Raw genomic sequence first — 21,387 nt, forward strand, 5'->3', positions numbered from 1 at the left:
TGATCTTAAATGTTAGCTTAGTGAATCTTTATGTATTTACAGCACCCCACAGATTCCCTCCTGCCCCTTCCCAGTCAATACTGTCCCCATTAAGATAACCACTATTTCAACTTCTATCACCATTGCCCATTCTTAAGCCTCATATAAATGGAATCATACAGTACATACATAACCACTCAGATTTTCTTTAGGATTGCCTGCCACGGGAAGCATAGTCAACTGAGAACCTCTAGCTGCTGCCCTGTAGCTCTACCTCCTGAAGTCAAGCTTCCCTGGACTGCTCCCAGCCAAACACTTAGCATAGCATGAGTACCAGGGCCTGGGCATTCCTGCCTGATGGGGATGCCTCCAGTAGATGACCTTTGTTCAGGTCAGCTTGGCTGAGACTCTCAGAACTGTACTGCAGTCTGAGACTCTTCCTACTCGATCCTTCCTTCCGTCACTCCTTTCACAGTTTTAGACCTGCATTGTCATTTGAAGGCCTGCCATGCCTCTTTCTGCTCCCTGTCCCATTTTTTCTTCACAGGCTTTTCCTCTATTAAGTCTTTTGCACGTCTAATTCCATTTTGGCATCTGCTTCTCAGAGGACTCAAACATAATTATGTTCTTTCATCTGCTCAGCATTATGTATGTGAGAGTTATCCACATTTTTACACATAGCAGCAATTTGTTCTCTTTTATTGTATAAACATACCACAATATATGTATCCTTCCTAATGTTACTGGACGTTCAAAGAGTTTTCAGCTTGGAGCTCTTATGTTAACGTTCCTGTATACGCATGTCTTTTGGTGAATACGTGCACTCATTTCTCTCAGGAAGATGCCTAGGAAGTGGAGTTGCTGGGTCATGGCCATATGTTTAGCTTCAGTAGATACTGTCAAGCAACCTTCCTAAGTGCTTGACCGATATATACTCCTAACAGCATTTATGAGAATTCCCGTTGCGTGTAATATCTTTACATATTTAAAAGAAAAGATAACTTAGTTCCAAAGATCCAAAACAAATTTATATCATCCTAGATTCATTTTTAAATTACCTTTTTAAAAACTGTTGCACCAGAAAAATGTTAACATACCCCAAAATGTTAATAGTGGATATATATCAGAGGGAATGAGGGAGCACAGAATACCTTGACCTTTGACTTTGAGAAATATTTGAAATGCTTTATAACAAGCATATATTTCTTTTAAGTACATCATCTTAAAAATATTAAATAGAACTAAAAGGCTTATGATGAAAAAGTCGTCTCCTGCATTCCTCTGCTCCTCTCCGTCCCACATCCCCCAGCTTGCACTCCTGTAATTACTTTCTAGCTTCCAAAGATGTGTTGCAATCTCTTACCTGCTGCCTCACTCTCTTTACTCTTCTCGGTTCATATCTTTTCTATTGCTTTACTGTCATTTAGTGAGGTTTCAGGAGGGAGAAGAAATTAATATGATCCCTCTGCCACTTTTAGTCAGAAATCTATGCATACAAACCAGGCTGGTTTTTGTACATTATCATGTAGGGAATGGGATGTATCAAAGAAGAGCCAACTGCTTGTTTTAAAGACATCATTCTGGTGACTGGGGGAGAAGCAGGGTGGGATGAGGATAGACCGGGGAGGGGAGCACCCAGAAGTTTGTAGAGAGAATGGTTAAAGAGCTAACATATAGTTAGGATGACGCAGAGGCAGGCTTCTCACTCAGCTGCAGCAGGATGGAGACAGCAACATAGAGGGCATGGAGAATCTGTGCCTCAGGGTCACAGCCCACACATTCGGGCTGCTCACCCCCGTTCTGATCCAGGACAGACTCCGCCTAAAAGGAAACCCACCAGACTATAAAAGCTAGGAACAAGAAAATATACCAGAAATGACTAATACTTGGCCATACTCCTTAATCCTGAGCTCGTGGCAGACCTAGTAATCCATCATGGCACTCTTTCCTGCAGAGCCTGGAGAGCCTGATACCTTCTCAACATAGTGACATTGGTACTGCTAACCCATCAGCGTTAGCACTTAAGATGGTGCCAACTGCCATCCTGGGACTAACAAGTTTCCCGCCCCCCTTTTTAGGCAAGCAACAGAGCCTAAAAATCCATCCCAAATTGTCCTGGAAACTGTATGTCCTGGGAATTGTCACAAACCAGCTGGATGGATGTGAGCTGACAGATAACTGTGAAGTAGGAAGGGACAGTACCCTGGGACTTCTGGGTCCCTTGAGAGCATGAGCATGTACTTCTACTGTGACCCTAGCCCTCAGCCTAGGCTATCTTGCCTGCTCCTTCAACAGAGGCAGGGTCCCCTTCTCTAGGGCCTCACCCACAAGCTCCTTCTCTTCAAACAGCTCTGGGGGTTTAAAAAAAAAAAAAAGGAGGGTGGTTGGCAGAGAGGAGAGGCACATAGTGGGACAGGGCTTTAGTATCTGATCAGACCCAAAACAAATATCAGAGCAGGTTTCAGAGACCCTAGATGGAGTTATTCCAAAGGGCACCTGCTGTGGCTCTTGCTTCCCTCTTGGCCTGCAGGAGTCATAGACTGTGCCAAGGGGGAAAAGGAGGCAGTCCCTCAATTCCTGGCCTGGGGAAGATGGCTAGTTTCTGAAATGTGATGGTTTATCCTCATAAAATGTAAAGACAATGTATACCCCCTTCCTCCTAAGATCTGGTTCCCCACAGGTCCCTCTGCTTAGCATTGCCTCCATTCTAGCATACATGGAGACACGGCATCCAAGAAATCCATAATGGCCTCTGTGCGCGTCTCTACCAAGATCCCAGCAGCATTAAGAAGGCTGCTTATGAGAGGACCTGCTGGGCTGTCCATCTGTGTAGCTCACCAGAGATCAGGACCTCGGACATCTAGGGCCAGGAGATGGGAGGATGAGCGTTTGTCCCACTGTAGCAGATTGTCTACAGTGTGTCAACTGCCCTCTTCACTGGTTCCTCCCTCTCTTCACCCCAGTTCTTTTTTGGGCCTCTTACTCTTTGCTCTAGATCCTGCAGCTGCTCATCCTTGGTGAGGCACTTAGTGAGGCAGCTTAGCGCATCCTTTGGCTCCTCTTCAGTCAGATCCTGGAGGCCTCTCGCCGTGTCCTGCACTCTCTCCTTCATGTTTCTGATATCCTTCAAATTCAAGGACTTCCCTATAGAGGCAGCAATTAAGAACCCAACCTACACAGCCCAACTAGCTCCACTACCAAGGCCCCTCTAGACTCCATTCTTTGTCTATTTTTCTTCTGGAGATCACCTCTAATATCTTCCTACCTTCTAATCTTTTCCTGTTAAAATGAAGGATTCTTCTTCCCTAACATCAACCATCATTGTCTCCCACCGACCCCACTTCCATCTCCCTAGCTCACCTCCAGTCTAGTACTAATCCCAAATTCTTCTCCACCTCCAGGAAATCAAAACTTATTCAGTCCTTGCCATTCCAAGTGCAGTCTTTAGACCATACTAGAATTAGTGAAGATTTAGAAGAAGAGCAGTGGTTCTCAGCCTTGACTGTGCAAGAGAATCACCTGGGATGTAATTAAAAACCCTGATGCCCAGGCCGCACCCCCAGATTGATTAAAATTTCTGGAGGTGGGATTCAGGCATCACCAGTTTCAAAGTTCCCCTAGGTGATGTCTATATACAACCAACAAGAACCACTGTGTTTAGAGGAGACAGATGCAACCTCCAGACTAAAGTTGAAATCTTGCTTTGGGCACAGTCTTGCCCTTTTTCTCCCAACCGCTGTCCTCTATACACATACCTCCTGAGCTGCCAGTCCTTGAAGCCAGAGGGCTCACGGGTGAGTGGATGTAGCCTCCCTGAGCACAGCTGGCTCCCATCCTTACCTAGGTGAGATGAACTGTCTTTCTTTGCAAAGAAAGGAAGAATAATCTCAGAGAGTCTTTTGGTCGCCTCTAGTCCACTGTGGACATTCCATTCCCAGTGATGGAAGTTTTCATTCCTGGACTCTGAGCTCACTGCCCATGCCAGGGAGCCTGCATCCTCATCATTGTGTGTAAGTGTCAAAGCACTATATTTGCGGACCCATTCCCACATCCTCAGAGATATGCAGCCATAGGATTATGCCTGGATGATTGAAAAAGAAACAGGAGCCCAAAGAGGGCGCAGCATGCCCTCAGTCAGAGCAGGAACTAGAATCTATCTCCTGGCTCTTCTGTTATGACATTTAAGAATAACAAAGATTCACTCTTTTGAGCTAGCAAGACCTTGCCAGGACTGAACCTACAACTTCTAAAACTTCCAGGAATTTTTTGAATTTTCAATCACATCTAATCCTTCTCAAGGCTTCTCGGGCAGTATAATTCTTCTAGGATCCAGGGAAACACTCTGAAATTCCAGGGGAAGCCACATTCAGTGCAATCTGTCTAGTTTAACCCGTTCACTTTAAAGTCAGGATAATCATGGCTCAAGAGGCTATAGAGTAAAGGAATGGGAGAGCCAGGACTAGATCCTAAGACCATGTGACTCCCAGTCCAGACCTCCTTTTACAGCCAGTGCTATCATATGAGAACTGGCCAGGTAATTCAAATGTGTTTCTTAGGCCAATAAGCCTTCAGTAAGGGCTGTGGCCCCAAGATCCAGCACGCTGATCCACACAAAGCAAGTCAAAGTTGTCAAAGCCTGGAAACTCTAGGCCAACATGCAATCCAACATACTTCTCCAACAGGTAGATTTTTTTTTCTCCTGCTCTTACCATAGTTTCTGCCCTTGGTGTACCTCATTACATTCTTAGCTTTAATAACTCTATAATTCCAGACCATTTGTTATTTGTAATTCCCTTTAAAAACAGTATCTTTGCCCATTCTGGAATAATGAACAGGATGTCCAGAAACTCACTCACCTTCTGGAAAGGATTTTGTTTTGCCAGAGAAGCAAATATCTAAACCAATGCAGAGAGAGAGAGAGAGAGAGAGAGAGACAGACAGACAGAGACCAATTATCAGAAAGACAGTTTTCTCTATGTAAATTCCTCTTGTCTTTCCTCGGTCATCACACTCTGCCCCCCACCAAAAAAAAAAAAAAACAACAACAAGCAAATACTGGATGAGAGATGGAAGTTAACGCATCTAAGGAAGGATTAATGTCATGATGGAGCATATCCTAGGTCAGCGGTGTCTGAAGAAGGAGCCTCAGTCCTTCTTCCCCGTCCTGAACTCTCCCTCTTCCTTGGAACTTACTCCCATCTTCGAGCTCACCAGGGCCCCTCCAGGCTGATACAGAGCCTGGCTGAATCGACCTCCACTCTACTCATGTGTTCAGGTGCTCCCCCAACCCTGCCTGCCCCACCAACCCTTACTTACTCATCCTCTCCATGTTGGGGAAGACTAGCTGCTTTATTCGATAGCCCAGGACATACTTGGCGGGGACAGTCACTGCCCTTTGGTGCTAAGAAAAAGCAGCCCACATCGATTGATCCCTAGGTGCTTACATAGTTATCTTGCCTAATCTCTCAAACGATCCTGGGAGGTAGACATTTCATCCACATTTTATTTATAGTTGAGAGAATCGAGGCTCAGAGAGGGTCAGTAGATGAGCCAGTTTCACAGCTAAAAACAGGAGCAGAGCTGAAATTTGAACCCGCATCTGACCTCAAAACTCAAGTTGTTTCCACTGCGCATTCAACAAATGTTTATTGAGACCTGTTTTGTTCCAAGTACTGTGGCTCCTGCCCTCCTGCCTCCTAGAAGGGGAGACAGACAATGGATAAGCTAAAAACCCCCATGTAGTTATGAACCGTGGGAAGTAACTGTGAAGCAGATGAACACAGGGCATCACTACAGAGTACCAGGGAGGAACTTAGCAATGTCACACACATTCTTGGCAAGAGAAGTCATAAGAAAGCCAAGGAGCAGGCAAGATTTCTCAGGGAGGCCTAGAGGAAGAGCTGAAAAGCCTGGAGTCTGGGCTGGCATTCTCTTGACCCACAGTGGGTGGGCCCAGGCTGGTTCTCCTTTAGTCCTTGCCTCCCAGAACCGTAACCTTGCATTCATATTTCAGACCACAAAGATCCAACTGGCTCCAAAATGCAAATCTGCATTCACTTTTCAGGGTTTCCTTCTTTGCTGTCTCCAGAGTTTCAGTCGCCAAATACAGGTCTTCTCTCATTGTCTGGATTGATTGGAATGAAGTGGGTAGTTTTCTCTTCAGCTTCCCGGAGAGAATGGTGGTGGGGATGAGAGTTCAGGATCTCAGGGCCCCACCTCCCAGTGACATTTCTCCCTCTCCATCAGCTACTTCCTATTTGAGATGAAATGCTTCTGAGGCTGGAAAACCAAGGCACACAGCACCCCCATCACAGTTCATTTTATCCACTGTGGGAGCAGTAGGGTGCAAAGTGGAAAGGGAGCTAGCTCACTAGCCTTTACGGAAGACTACGATGTGCCAGCACCACAAGATCCTCCATACACTATTTCGTTTCACCCTCACCGCGACCCTATGATTTAGGCAGAAGTGCACTCATTTTTCACGAGGAAATTGAGGCTTAGGAACAAGAGGTAAGTAGTCCAAGGTTACACAGATGACAAGTGTAGAGCTGGGATTCAAAACCTAGTCTATATGAGTCCAATGTATGTGCCCTTCTCATAGTACTGAGATAGGCATCTGCCTAGCCCATAACACCCTCTTCTCTGAGAAGATGCTCCAGCTCCTCGCACTGGTCCCTGAGCTGCATTGTCCACTCTTGGGCTCCAGGAAGCATCTCTGATTCCAGAAGAAACTTCATGTTGTGACTAAACGTAGCCAGATGGAGCTTCTGATATTTGCAACCAAAAAACCCTCAAGGAAGATCTACATCCTTGCTTTTGCTGACCTTCTTCTACCTGTCCAGTACCCTCCCCCCAACTCTCTATAAACACACCACATAGCCTCATACGAGAAACAACAGGTGTTCAAGAAAAACTGAGTTCCCTTTGAAAAACTTCAAAGGCCCCTCCCCAGCAATACTGTGGTGGGGAAGTGTAGTTCAAAAAACAAGTAAAATTTCACTGTAAGCCTTTCAGTTTTAAATTAAAAAGGAAAAACAAAAGGTATCCACCTCATTCACCTGGAGGACTAGCCCCTGGATAAGCAGCTGGAAGAAAACACCAAAAATAAAATAATTGCTAAAGGGAAAGAAAGGCTGGTAATGTGCCTTTAAGTCCTTTGGAATGCCCTCAGCAATCAGAACCTCTGTGGCACTTGACTGGTTCCACCCTGGTGTGCTGGGGTGGTGGCACTGTCTATGCAGGAAATGTTCTACGAGGGTGCTTTGATTGCACTGTGCTTCACTTCAGCTCTCTTACTGAGTACCTACTGTGTGCTAGGGACAAACAAAGAGAGGTTAGTAAAGACAGTCTCTGGTCAAGAGTTGTTCTTAGTCCAGCGAGGGAGAGGGGCATGGAAACCTCTGGCTTGCCACAAGGCAGAGTAAAACAAGCACAAAAATACAGATTGAAACAATACTATCTAGGAAAACAGAGAAGAGAAGAGGAGCCTCTTGAAACCAGTAGCTTTGGTCCAAGTCAGAGAAATCAGTCACCCTGGAGGGTAGCAGGGATGCGAGTGAATTGAGGGGGGTCAGAAAGTTTCCTGGAGGCTGATCCTGGAAGAGCGAAAAGGCTTCCTGAAGGTGGAAAAGAAGGCAGCATGCTCGAGTAAGACTGTGTTGAGGGAGTGCTGGGAGTAGGGAGTGAGAGGCTGAACCAGCCAGGGTGCTCCCAAACTCAGATGCCATTGATACCCAGAATGGCTGCTCCTTCTTAACCTCCCCACTGCTGCCCATCTCCAGCATCACCTGTTCTCAAGGGAATTCAGATATTGCTGGGATATCCGGGGCTCCAATATCTCGATTCTCTGTTCCTGGGACCCATGGAAGTCCCTTGCAATGGTTATTGCTTGGGGCAATTTCATTGTCAACATCCCCTTTGAGTCTACTGAGTCCACAACTTGGAACTCAGCCTTTTGACCTGGAAAGAGAAGGGTAAAAGTCACAATGATGTCTGGATTTCTGGAGGAAAATGCATTTTGGAATGGGTTGAGACATGACAGAACTGGAAATAGTGCCTGAAATCAGTCCTGTATGCATGACACTGATGTCTCAGGGCCCATTTGTTTCTCGAGCAATGTAAAAGTTTGTACTGTATCAGAGAGAAAAGAAAAATCAAACCTTATGCACACAAAGAGTACAGCATGGAGAAGGGGTAAAAAGACTAACTTTACAGTGGAGAAACTTGATAAACACTACCTCAGCCAGGTGACCAAGATAAAACACCAACAGTGGAAGCCATGTTGACAGTAGGTACCCTTGATTATGATGTAATGAGAATGGTACTTTACCTCTATTGTCTTCCTCCCCAAAACTCATTATTACTTCAATCTAACCATGAGAAAAAGACACCGGATAAATTCCAATAGAGAGGCATCCTACAATATGCCTGACCAGTACTCCTTAAAACTGTCAAGGTCATCAAAAACAAGGAAAGTCTGAGAAATTGTCACAGCCAAGAGGAGCTTAACGAAATATGACAACTAAAAGTAATGTAGTGTCCTGGACAGGATCCTGGAACAGGAAAGAGACATTAAGTAAAAACTAAGAAAATCTCAACGAAGTATGGCCTTTAGTTAGTAAAATAAACAAACAAAAACCTATGCACACTTTAACGACATTGTCAGCACCAGATAATTAAAAAATAAATAATCCATTTCAAAAAGGAGAAGGCCAAGTTGCTAAAAATAAATTCAAATTACCAATTTACTTCATTCGTACAGAGTTTTTTAAAGGTTGGTTTCACCTCTGCCTCTGAATTTTTTATGCAAACAGACTTTCCCTTAAAGGAAGTTAACTGACTTAGTCAAAATTTTTTTTCTGTACTCACACTTTGCCTGTGCCTCTGGGGAGTATTATGATCATGGCGAAACATCCTAGTCTTGGTTTAAAGTTGTTTTTTTTTTTCTGTTTTTAGTGAACTGGTCATTTGGCAAACTGATTTTTTTGAGAACTAGCTTTTAGTAAATTGGTTCTTGGCAATTTGCTTTTCGGAGAATTGACTAAGAGTCTTTGAAAAATACTAATCTGAAATTTTCCTAAATCCCCTTTGCTTGCTTAATTAAACTCCACTGTGGAAACATCCGCCACCTCCGAGTAATCTGGGCACTGCTCTTGGTCACATAACAGCGGTACCTGGCACATGGCAAGTGCTCTCAAACCGTAGAGTGGTACTGTTAGAATTCTTTTCCATCTCTTGGTGAGACTTCAATGGGCTATAGCTGAGATGTCTGAACTGTAATAACTCCTCTCTATGAGCCATAAGTCTCCAAGTAAGGGTTCAATAACTTACCCTGGGGCTTCTAAAACCCAAGAAACCCCAGGAATAGCAGAGCTGGAGGCAAGAGAATGGAATAGAACTTCTGTAAATCCCCTCAAGCCTTTAGGGAGTTTCTGCTCACCAGTCACTTCCTATTCAGTCATGATCTCTAGGGAACATGAAAGGATAATAATAATAATGGCCATCAGCAGAATGATTGGGATGAACTTTTACTGAATGTTCCTTTTGTGCAGATATTGTAATAAATGATTTACGTAATTTATCTCATTTGATTCTTGAAACAGTCTAATTGCGTTTACAGATAAGGAAACAAACTTAGAGAGATGAAGCAACTTGTCCAGGGGTCACCCAGCTCTAAGTGGCAGAACCAGGCTTAGAAACCAGATGTCCCCAGCTCTACAGTCTGCATCTTTTCTTAACCACTGAGCAAACTTGCCTCCATTTTTTACCCATTTAAATGATAAACATATAAAGACGTGAGAAGACATCAGCTAATTTAAAAGTAAATTATTTACAAAGGGAAAAAATGAGAAAGGAAGACCATTTAGGAATAGTTTCCAAGAAAAATAAACTTCCACTTCTCCCGTTCCCTTCTTCCCTTGCAGCTCTTCCGTGCATTTCGTAAATTGAGGTGTGTGGACATGTCTATACAAATTCTCCAGTTTCTTTGTTGACTGGTTGACCTGGTTGATGGCAATGGGGAGTTGAATGTGGGATGCAGTAGGAGGGGGCTGTCTACTGGCTGGCCATCTCACATGTACTTCATACTGACCTTAGAACACAGAATCCAGCTTATCAAACTGCCCTTCACTCTCCCCTCTCTCCAGTATGTCCTCCAGGGTGAGGTCTGTACTGTAGTACCGGCAGCCCAAGAAATTTCTTCCTCACCAGACAGAAGCAATGAAGTCTGTTAGCTTCAAGGATACTTCTGACAGCAATCATATCACCTCCAGCATCCAACTCTTGGACCACAATTCTTGTGTTTGTCTCAAATACACTGGACATTGTGTGTGGACCAGCTGGGAAAAGGAAGCCAATTTCAGTCTGGGGGATATTGGTTCAGGTTTCTAAATCTTCTACCTTTGGCAGCCTGGGGTCAAGGAAGATCCAATAGTTCTAAGACAACCAGGACTTGGGATTATTTGCCTTCCCTGTTTCTAGAAGGCAAGGTGGTCGCTATACACTAAGGTGGGGTGACCACCGCCAATACCAGATTCTCCTCCACTCCTCACGGAATGCTTCTAGAGGAAAGATAGAGCAGTGATTGCCCCCAAACAAAAAATGAGACCTGTTTTCTCCATCTCCCACAGCAGAGTTGCCCCCTTGCCCAGAGAGACCTTGATGGGTGGGAAGGCAGGCCCACCGTCCCCCAGACAGACCCTCACCAGGGTTGATGAAGAGACCCCAGGAAGGGATGAGGTACATGGCTGCCCGACCTCACATTGCCAACCCCTTGGCTCTGACTCCTGGGCCTCCCTCCCTTGCTTTATTCTGTGAGGCAGTTGGATGGGTGCCCCTGCCAACCATGTCTCACCAAGACAGTGGTAAGTGGCCTCAGAAGGCAACAAAAAAGAAAGGATGGAGCGCACGAGTGGCTCGGAACTGGGCGCCCTGGCCAGTACCCCCCCCACACACCGCAGGTCCTCTCGCCTCAGTTTCTCGTCACTTTCTGAAGGGCCCCTTATACTTTGTAAACTAAAATGAATCTCAAAGCCCCACCTGGGGCATCTCCCCCCACCCACCCACTCTCCCCTTTACCTTGTCCTGGTCTAACACTGACCCCTGTACCTAACTCCCCTGCCCTGCAGGACCCTCCAGAGGCCCATCGCCAGTCCAAACTGACACAGCTGCTGCTTCCCCAATGCCATTCAGCAGCAGCTCTTTGTCTCCACCATAGTGGACACTTTAGGCTCTCTTACCGCCAAATCCTTCTTATACTCTCCCCTCCCCTTCCATTCATCAATCAGCAACACTTTTCTTTTGCGATCTCTTTCCCTTTTCTCAGGCTCTGTTGCTTCTCTCCTGTGGCCAGGCCTCCCCCTCACAAGCTTCTTGGGTTTCGCATCTGCATCCTACTTCTAGCCACGTTCCCCTAAGTCCCTTCTGGCTTGTCCAGGCATCTACTCACCCATGCTCCCCCTTCTCTGTGCCTGCCCTCATCATGGCAGCCAACTCTCAACTCACTCCAGTCCTAGGAATTCTTCTGGATGTCTGGAAAGGCAGTGCCCAAGGCCCACAGGCCCATCTCAGGTACCACCCACCTCTCCCCCATCCTCAGCCACTCACCAGAAATGGAGATTGTGAGAAGCCCCTCTGTAAGATCTCCAAAGTGCCTGGCCAGCGTCTCAGGAAGCTATAATAAGGAATTGAAAGGAATCGGAAAGTTGGGTAGAGCTAGGTGCCCCACCTCTCAGGCCCTTAGATAAGCCATATTATGGCTGGAGGAAGATAAGGCAGGCCTGGTGAGGGGCGGGGCGGGGGAAAGAACCCTTCCCACATCTTAGATCCAGTATGTGTATGTGTATATGTACACACGTGTATATGTACACGCACACACACGCAAAGTGAGTAGGTGAGTCTGGGCCAGAGAATGGTGCAGAATGAGGCGCACTGGGCTGTGCAATCCAGTGAGTTTGGAATAGAGAAATAGAATATGGGTAGGTACCAAGTGCCCACTGCACCAAGGATATGAGAGTGATCTCACTGGAACCAACTACCCAAATGCTATGCTATGGTGGACAGCACTAAAGACTCAGAGAGCAGCAGTATCTAACACCCGTATGGACTGGCTGGGCTGGTAAGGAAGACTGAGCCTCGCTCCCTACCACAGGCTCCCATATGGCCCTCTCAGGAAGACGCCAACACTTGTCCTCCTCACTCACCTTTTTCCAGAGAAGGTGAAAAAGGATGAGTACCTCTGGCTCCACCCCTCAGTCAGAGATAAGCGCCCAAGCCCCGTCTGTCTTCTGGCCTCTGCCTCCTTCCATTCTAAAAGAACATTTCAGGAGATGATGATGGAGGTAGTAACAGCAGCAATACAAATATGGCCACCGTGTTCAGCATTGACTACTTGCTAGGCATTGGCTAATCCTCACAACGGCCCTGAGAGGTATTATCCTTATACAACAGAGGAGGAAACTGAAGCTCAGAGAAGTGACTTGACAGACCACAAAGCTAGTTAAGTGACAGAGCTGGGATTTGAACCCAGATTATTGTTGCTGTGTCCCAGCCCCTCATCTGACTGCACTCTCAGGTCCACGGAGGCTTCCAGGGTAGACCCACCCCCAGGACCCAGGCTGCATTTCTCCCAGTGCTGTGTGGGCCTCACTCAGGGGCAGACAGGGAATGGAGGAGGGAGGTGGACTTGGGCAAAGATCCTGAACTCTTCCTGACACCCACTCCAAGGTCATCGTGATGCTGGAGTCTGGCCAGAGAGAGCCCTGGCTGTGGGGGGGCAGCTCCTCCCTCCCATACAGGACTTTGTACTTGTCCCGGGAACAACAGATGATACTGCACAGAACAAGCTGAAAGGCCAGGAATCTTGGAGACAAAGAGTTACTTCACTAAAGGACTCCTGCCTCTCTGGCCACCTGAGCCTAAATCAGCCTGAGGGGTCGCTTCTTCCCCTCCCACTCACAGGAGGAAGCATGAAGACTCTTCTGAAGACAGAAAGGCCAGGAGGAGATGCAGCCCTCCCAGGAGGGAACACTGCGGGGAAGAGAAGTCAGAAAGTGGGGAGGCATTCAGAGAAAAAGGATGAGTACCTCTCAGGACTCTCGACTTCATTTATAAAGCCTTTGCTGAACTGACCCCCTCCCAGGGCACAAGCCATTTCCCTGCCAGCCCAGCCTGGCTCAGCCACCCTGTCAACAGCCTGCCCTGTCAGAGGAACAGCCAGGCAAAGTCACAGAGCAGAATTCTGCTGAGGCTGCTTCCAGTTCCTTCACTGTCTCCTTGCCCTGGGGACAGTAGGAAAAACAGCAGTCCCAGGGTCCATCCCACTATCCAGGCAAGAGGGTCCAACGGATGCTCCCACACTGCCCTCAGCAGGAGCCACTGCCCACACCCTTGCCCCCTTCCCCAGGGCCCTTCAGGAAGCAGAGGCCAGACTCAGGGCGAAACAAGAACACATTGTCCTTTATTTACGTTTCTCAGAATACTGTACAAAGGGAGTAAAAATCCTATTCACACTTTGCTTAGAAAGATTTTGAGGTGAAAGTTCCCTATGATATATGGGTGGGGGTTGGGGGGACCAGGAGGCAGAAAACAGAGCCAATGCCCTCCCCTCCTCCCTCAGGGCCCTGGAGCAGGGCACAGGCACCCACACCTTCTCAAAGGTAACACAGACCCTAGTCAGAATGGGAGGGAAAAGGTGACACCTCAGGCTCCTGCCCCACCTCTCTTCTCTTCAGTGAGGAGACAGGGCTTGCAGGCCACTCCTTGCTCCTTCCACTGCCCTGCACAAGCAGAGACCGTGTAGGACTCTGCAGCCCACCAACTCGTTTGGGAGTGGCCCCAACAGCCCCACGTGTGCATGCCACTCAAGGGGCCCTGCCCCAGCGTCAGTCTGCACAAGGAGGCTATGGGGTGAAGGACTGCAGAAGGGCCCCACCATTCATCATTCCCAGTTTCCCCATGTCCCTCACATCACTGCAGAAGGCAGTGTCAAACTGGACCTGTGCTTACGATGACTCACAGGCCTCTTCCACCCATCGCTACCCCTTCACACCATGCTGTGGGGGAAGTAACTCTCCGAGCCTGCCCACTGCTCCCTGACCACTTCCCAAAGGAAAAGGTGGGGCCAACCTCCGGCCCCCCCCCCCCCTCCCTCCCTCCCTCCCTCCCTCCCTGACACCAGTCTCTGCTGCTAGGTGACATCCTTCTTCTAAGTCTCAACTCACCATCCCCACACCTTCTCCCATCCCCTCCCCTCCTCCACCAGGGCAGGATGGCAGCAACCCTGGTCCCCTGACCTCTGAGACCAGGACACCCACACCCAGCCCCACCATTCCTCTCCTTACCCTTCTGACTTCTACCCACTTCCCGGCATGGGTTGGAGGGGAGTTGCCAAAAGCAAGAGACTTGGATTAGACAGTTCTCCACCCAGAAGAGGCACCGTCACGCACTGGCTTTCACACATAAACAAACTGAGGGTCATCCTAAAGGTTTCAGAACTAAAATGAAACGATCTAGAAGCTGTACCGTCCCCTTGGTGAGGTTAAAGTGCTTTCGCGGTCTGAAGACGAGCAAGTCAGCAGGGGGTTTCCCTGGCCTCTTGTCCCAACCTCACAGATGTGTTCAGCCTGGGAGCCCAGCCCATTCCATGGCCACCTCCCACCCCCACCCCCAGAGTCTCTATCCAAAAGGCAAAAGGAAAAGATCAAAACAATCAGAAGGGTCAGAGCCTGGAGGCGGGGGCCACCCCAACCCCACTACAAGCTACTTCAAGTCAGCTACTTGGGGAAGTGAGAGGGAAAACTAGGGCCCAGAGGCTCAACTCCCATCTCTGGCAGCATCCAGAGGATCCTTCTGTCTTCAGCATCACAGCACAGGCTTTGACCCCTCTCCTGCCATCTGGGCAGGGAAAGGGGCTGTACCCTCAGTACTTATTGATTCCAAAAATCCGGACTCCATGGAGCTGGGGCAGCTTGGGGATGAGCACACTCATCAAGGACACAGTGTTGAGGATGAAATGGATCTGGTCGTACTTAGTATAGAAGCTGGTGAGGAAGTACCTGGTGGGGAAGGTTCGGGAGAGATATAAGATTCTATTTGAAAGACTCCTTCCTCCCTCACCCCCAGTAGGAAGAAGCAAATTCCCGACCACTGGGATGTTGTGGCAAAGGGCCTCAGAACAGAAGGAAGGTGGCAAGACCCCTCCCAACCCTCAGAACAGAAGTAAGGTGGCAAGACCCCTCCCAACCCAGGCCTGTGGGCCTACCTCACTGGCAGGAAGGAAGTCCCAGTTAGGAAAAGACAGGACCAGGGAGGTGCAAGGCCCGAGCCCAGCATATGATCAAGGACACTCCAACTTCCCTTCCTCTCCTCATTCCTATGCCCAGTGCTAAGCTGGGGAGGGGCTTAGGCCTGGTGGGGCCCCAGGGTCCCCCAGACCTTGGCCTGCCTGCTAGCGTCCTCCTCTACCCGAGGCACTCACAGCACAATGGGTGTGATGGTCAAGAACTTCCGAGACGCTGTGAATTGGACCCCGTAGTCCATCTGCTCCCAGTGGGTTAGCAACCTCGCCTTGCCCTGGTCCGGGGTCTCGAAGGGTGTCCCCTTCACCGTATGTAGGAAGATGTACATGCCCTGGAGGAAGGGCCCTTCATTAGAGGACACAAAAGGCAAAAGGCCCTACAGCTCAGCTCCTCCACCCCAGTCACAGAAGTGGGCACCAGGTGATCTGGAGCCTCCCTCTGCTGGGCAGGGGCATGTGATCTGGAGGTCAGGATGAAGCAGCTGGGAGCCTGGCAGGAGAATAAGGGAACCCGCTGGGTGAGAGGGCAGGCCCAGCATGAGACACAGCCCTCCAGCCCCATGGGAGCCTCCCTGGGCCACTGGGAAGGGGCAAGCTGATGGAAAGGAACTAGGCCCCTGCTTGCCCAGCCAAGGTGAACAAGGTAGCAACCAGGTGGTGCGGAAACACAGAGGGTCAAAAAGTTTGAGATCCTAATTTGGGAAAGGGGAATTTCTGCATCAGGCTAGGCACCTGGGTCCTGGGAACTCTCCGGAACCTTAGTTCAGCTCTTAATGGACCGTCTTCCAGGTCCACAAGGTACCCCATCCTGGAGATGTGGACAAATCTGCAGATTTTATTCCTCTTACTGGAGTGCACAGGGTTGGAACCCAGAAGGGGGGAGTGGGGCAGAGATGAGAGCTGGGTCTAGGCTCCAGTGACAGATGTTTTTATCACGTCACATGTCACCTTGACTTCTGGCCCATGTCTGAGGGCTCCTCCTACTCCTCGGCCCCACCAAAGAGTAGTCCACATCATTGGGGAGAGCGGCAGGCAGGCCCTCACCATGTTGTGGATGAGGTTGGTGAGGGTCCAGACGACAGGGACGCTCACAAAGGGGATGCTGAGCAGCACGACGTGGAGGAGCCCGATGGCCAGCACATAGGAGAGCCAGATGCCGCGGCTGTTCATCACCCGTGTGTTGGGGTTCACCTCGCTGTGTGCCGTGCCCACATTCATCCTGCTGCCCCTCTCCTGCTGCTGTTCTGCAAACAAGCAGCACAGGTGAGACAGGTCACACCACTTTCCCTGCCCCCTCACACCCTCCAAATCCTGAGGGAGGAAGGCTCTGATCTCCCCAAGAACTCCAGGCAGTTCTACTGTTTTGAGTCACAAACAAAGAGGCCAGAGAAGGTCCATGTGGACTTAACTCTATTCATTTCCCAATGCTGAGTTGGGATAAACACCAGGTTGCCTCATACAACAGGACCATGCCTTTCCAGGAAGGCTGCCTGGGTAGACAGGTCATCAAGAAGCATTCAGCCCCAGTACAAAGAAACCTCTGCCCATCCTTCAGTCTCATTCTCCAGAGCAATCCCATGAGGGCTCTTTTCCCAGGAAGCCCAGAGGAGGAGAGAAGAGGCCCATCCCCAAGAATCACAAGGCATAACCCCTGCTGGCTGTCTCACTGATGGGGGACATTTCTTTCCCTTCCTTACCTTCCGCGTCAGAAGAAACAAAAGGAGGTAGGGCCTGCAAGGACAGGAGTGAATGAAATATTTGGGGGGTCACTCCTTCTACCCATCTCCCCTAATTTTTCAGTCCTGGGTCTCCCCTAACCCTGACCCAGGAGGACTGACAGGGTAAAAAGAGAGAGGGAGGGAAGAGAAAACAACAGACTAGGGATAACCTTTGCCCAGACCTAGAAGCCTCCTTCTTGGTGACACGAAACAACCCATACAGATGTTTTACCCATTCGGCAGCCATCCAGGCTAACCCTTGTGATGCCACCCACTCTGCTGCCAAACCAACAGGGCCCTTTTCCCCACCAGAGAGGCGAGGACAGAGAACATGGCCAACAACTATAGCTCCAAAGGTAGATGGAACCCACACCAACATACCCCTCCTGAAGAATCAAAATCACACCTGCAGACTCTCTCCTGCCCCCTTTCCTCTCTGCTCCACCCATCCTCACCCCAGCCTCCATTCTCAGCATCTGTTTCTAGGTGTAAGCAGCACCATGCCTTCTCTTGTCCACTCCAATGACAGAAACATGCACCAGGAGGAATCAGAGGGCTGCCCTTGATGCCCAGGAAACAATGCATGCCAGTTGCATTCCTGGATGCAGGTAAGGAGAGGAATGAGCAGCCCCCTTGTCCAAAGCTCAGCTGTCCCCAGCCCCCTGAGGGCCCTGTGACCAGGAGGAGGTGGGAACAGATGGTATGTTTGTACTGACTCACCTCCTAAGCTGAGGGAAGGTCCTGCCTGATAGACTCTAAGGGCATCATCATGGTATCAGCTCCATCTTTCCCAGGATGCGGCAGAAAGAGGTCCCAGATGGGAATATCCCGGAAGTGCCCAGAAGACCACCTCCCTCACCCTGCTACGACGAACTCCCTCAGACTCAGTTGCTATCTATCTCTGGCTAGGACCACAGCCAAGCCTGCGTAGGAGCCAGAATTCTCAAGGATCAGTTCTTCACTTCCAGGATAATGGGAACAACTTTCCTCTTCTCAGACAGCTCCAAGTTTAGAGACCTAAGGGGAAACGTGACACACGACACACCTTCCCAACATGTAAACATTCTTGAGACAACCTAGGGTGCATCCTAGAAGATGCAAAGCTCCTGGGCCCACCAGCTCAGCCCATTTGGGTGGATAATTGGGCCCAGCAGAAACCCAGGGAACTAGAAAACCAGGACTGGCTCAGTTGTTTACCTTCCCAGGGGCTTTGGGTTGTTATGCTAACACAGCTCCTGGGACACCTACTACGCAAAAGCCTCCACCTGGCAAAAGCCTCCACCTGGCGGGGGAGGAGGGCTGGCTAGGAAGTGAGGACGACTAAGCGGAGAGAAACAGTTCCTCAAGTCTGACCAGATTCTGCTGCTCCTCTCCACTAGACTTCTAGCCCTCCCTGGTATTTTGCCCAGAAGTGCCAAGAACGCTGCTGAATCCCAGACCACCCTACACTCCTTTCTGGATGAAACAGGGCATCCAATGAAGCCTGATGAGACTAGGAGGGGCCTAGACCTAGGACCTGACACCCTGTGAAGCAGCTTCTGAAAGCATGAATGCTATCTTCCCTGAGAGCAGAAATCCCAGGAGGCACCCCCCGCCACCAAAAAAAAAAAAAAAAAAAAAAAGACAAGATCAATAAACTAAGAAAAAGACTGGCAGCCAGGAAGCACTTTTGAGACTTTTGCGTGACTGAGGGTACATAGCATTTCCATTAGTAAAATAACCAATTGCCCCTTGCCCAGAAGGGGAGAAATGGGGAGAAGAAGCTGGCAGAGGTGGAACAAGTCTACAGAAGCTAAGGCTGAAAAGTTCTGAGGCCATAGCTGGCAGGTGGCTGCCCGTACCAGTGCCAGTGCCAGATGTGGTTTCATAACCTGCCTCAAACCAGAGCCTGCAGCAACTCTGCTGTTAACTACTTTCTTGCTGGTAGCTTTCCTGCTCCTCTCCTTCCCCCTGGCTCCACACACAAATATCCCTACCCAGCCTGTCAGGCATGTCAACAAAGACCACCCTGCGTCCCAGGGCAGCTGCCAGGTGAGCGATTCCCATTCTGTCCCCCCAAATACGGGCAGCCCTTTCAGTGGCAAACCTTTTGCCTTCTGGATGAGGCGCACAAGACATCCAAGCTTGCAACTAGACCCCAACGGGGAGTACCTGGCAACACGCCACAATGCCACTTTCACTCCGCACACCCCGCAACCCGCACGGCCACAGGAGCTCACCTCTCAGCTCTGGCCCTGCCGGGAGGGCAGTGAATATGGAGTACTAGGGAGAATCCCCACTAGCCCGGGGAAAAGGTGAAGCGAAGAGGAGGAGTCCTCACTATTTGGGGGGTTTTCTGAGTGGGACCTCAAGCCGAAGACAGGCCTCCCACTCCGCTTCCCAGCTTGGGATCTCATAGGTCCGGAGCCCCGCCCCCACCTCCACGCGTTCACTCAGCCCTGGAAGCGGCCAAACCTTCATCCCCGAAGCCCAACCACTCCCCGCCCCTCACCCACAGCCGAAGCCTGAACGCTCCACCCCACGCCCCACCCCCGGCCTCCCGCCCCTACTTTCCCTCTTGAGCATCCCTTCGGCGGCTGCACCCCCTCATACATCCGCTCACCCTGCCCGGGTGTCCCCCAGCCCGGGGCGCCTCCTCCGCAGCCCCCACCTCCTTTTTCGCCCCGCCTCTAGCCCCAGGAGCCTCCCGGTTCCGCCACCCCAAGGCTGCCCGTCCGGACTCACCGTGCAGGCCGGGAGGTCGAAGGCCCTCGAGGGCCCGAGATGGGTGCCCGGGGGCGGGGGCCGCTGCTGCTAAAGCAGCTGTAACAAGCCGCCTCGGCAGCCACCCCGCTGGCAGCTGCGACCGAATCAGCGCCCTGCGCCGGCCCCCGTGACGTCACCGCCCAGCGCCCGCCTGCCGGCTGCCTCCTGGGAGTTGTATTTTCTCCCCCTGATCGCGCTCAGACCCGCCCGAGGCCTCCTGGGACTTGTAGTCGGACCCTGCCCTCCCCGCCCCCATCCCCCAACCCCTACCTTACCCCCAGACCTAGCTGCGCTCCACGGTCGTTTCACTAGGATACGATACTGTGCTGGCTGGAAAATTACTGCTTGGCTATCGCCCATGGGAACATAGGCTATCGCCCATTGGAACATAACATTCTAACAATAAGCTTTCTGCTTCTGTATCCCAGCTTGCGCACCTGACCTGTAGATTGACAGGTAGTGAATAGGAGAAAAATAGACCTTTGTGTTTAAGACACAATGAGGAATGGGATTTAGGGCTTAAAAACCCTGTACCTCTACATTTCGGGGCTGCTCAATTTGGGGTCTGTGAACCCCTGGCAGACCCAGCTGGCTGAATAAAGAGCGTGTTTCCTATAACTCACTGATTTCTGGTGGTCCGTGTGTCTTTCAGGGGCTGGTGGCCACAACAATACTAAGATCAGATGGTACTGCTTTGGTGAGTAACAACCGCATTTGCGGTTTACATGTGCCCACTTTTGCAGATGAGGAAACTCTGAGTTTTAACTTGCTGTAGGTTCCTGCTGGGTACCACCTGGGCCAGAACCCAGAATTTGACCTCAGGTCAGTTTTAATTCTACCTCGCTGGCTCCACCTTGGCCTCAGATTGGCTCCTCCAGAAACAAAGGCGCCCAGACTTTTGCCCCTCTGGACCCTCCTGGAAGAGGGTGTTTCACTACTTTGGTTAGGATGAGATTCTGGAGGGCAGAGAATGGAGCCTGTGGGCAGCCTTTGTCCAGAGCCTCTCTACTCCTCAGTCCCACCAGACCCAGGCTGGCCTGGGTCATTCCACATCCTTGGCCTCCCCACATTAAACATCAGAAGAGAACACATGTCTTGGGAAGATTCCTTGATGAATAGTTAGGACCCTGATTTCCAGTCCTAAATTGGCTTGTGTGGCTTTGGGTGGGGAGGCTCCGCCTCTCCCATCTGCAGTTTTCAAGTCTGTATGCTCTAAAAGTAAGGGCACAGATATTACTGCCGTGGGGGAGGGGAGGGGGCTGGCACTCCTTTCCCAGCTGCCTGACATTGGGCAGATAACATGTCTTAATCTCCAATTCCACACCTGTGAAACCCTACCTCCAAGGTTGTGCAAATTCAAAAGAATATGTAAAGCACCTGTTGCATTGTAGGAAGCTATTTCTGTAGAAGGTTGCAGTAAATGGCTCTTGAGGTCTCCTGGGTCACTCCCACTCTTCATGTCACCAAGAGGCCCTTGTTTGAGTAGTTTCCACTGGCCCTACCCAGCTTCTTTCTAAGTCCACTCTGTGCACAGCAAGGCTGGACTAGCAGGATCAGATGATGTCATGACATGCCAACATGATTGGCAGTAATCATAACAAATGAATGTGAGGGGACAGAGAGAAGGCTGGCCCAGGGAGCTAGGGGAAT

The 21,387-nt window shown here is 49.8% G+C and overlaps 2 protein-coding genes across 4 annotated transcripts; both read right to left on the reverse strand.

The window, feature by feature from the left end:
* On the reverse strand, positions 1 to 10,306 carry GSDMB (gasdermin B). Its single transcript, XM_023524871.1, is given in 11 exon segments — positions 1 to 1,800; positions 2,260 to 2,328; positions 2,706 to 2,804; positions 2,807 to 2,839; positions 2,963 to 3,126; positions 3,796 to 3,819; positions 5,296 to 5,380; positions 5,975 to 6,147; positions 7,768 to 7,938; positions 10,070 to 10,173; positions 10,175 to 10,306. Coding segments are annotated over 11 exon segments (1,194 nt in total). The 5' UTR covers positions 10,303 to 10,306; the 3' UTR covers positions 1 to 1,656.
* Positions 10,307 to 13,407: 3,101 nt separating this feature from the next.
* ORMDL3 (ORMDL sphingolipid biosynthesis regulator 3) lies at positions 13,408 to 19,863 on the reverse strand. Of its 3 annotated transcripts, none has more exons than XM_011383036.2 (4): positions 19,717 to 19,863; positions 16,319 to 16,518; positions 15,455 to 15,606; positions 13,408 to 15,032 (listed from the first exon to the last, which is right to left on the reverse strand). In XM_011383036.2, the coding sequence occupies exons 2-4, from the start codon at positions 16,490 to 16,492 to the stop codon at positions 14,897 to 14,899; spliced, it is 462 nt and encodes a 153-aa protein (XP_011381338.1). In that variant the 5' UTR covers positions 16,493 to 16,518; positions 19,717 to 19,863; the 3' UTR covers positions 13,408 to 14,896. The 3 variants fall into 3 exon arrangements, with proteins under 3 accessions (XP_011381338.1, XP_011381339.1, XP_011381340.1); XM_011383037.2 differs by having other exon boundaries at positions 16,319 to 16,513; positions 19,717 to 19,844; XM_011383038.2 differs by lacking the exon at positions 19,717 to 19,863 and adding an exon at positions 19,212 to 19,376.
* Between the last annotated feature and the right edge of the window lie 1,524 nt (positions 19,864 to 21,387).

The sequence above is a fragment of the Pteropus vampyrus genome, unplaced genomic scaffold, assembly GCF_000151845.1.
Source record: "Pteropus vampyrus isolate Shadow unplaced genomic scaffold, Pvam_2.0 Scaffold503, whole genome shotgun sequence".
Classification (NCBI taxonomy): Eukaryota; Metazoa; Chordata; class Mammalia; order Chiroptera; family Pteropodidae; genus Pteropus; species Pteropus vampyrus.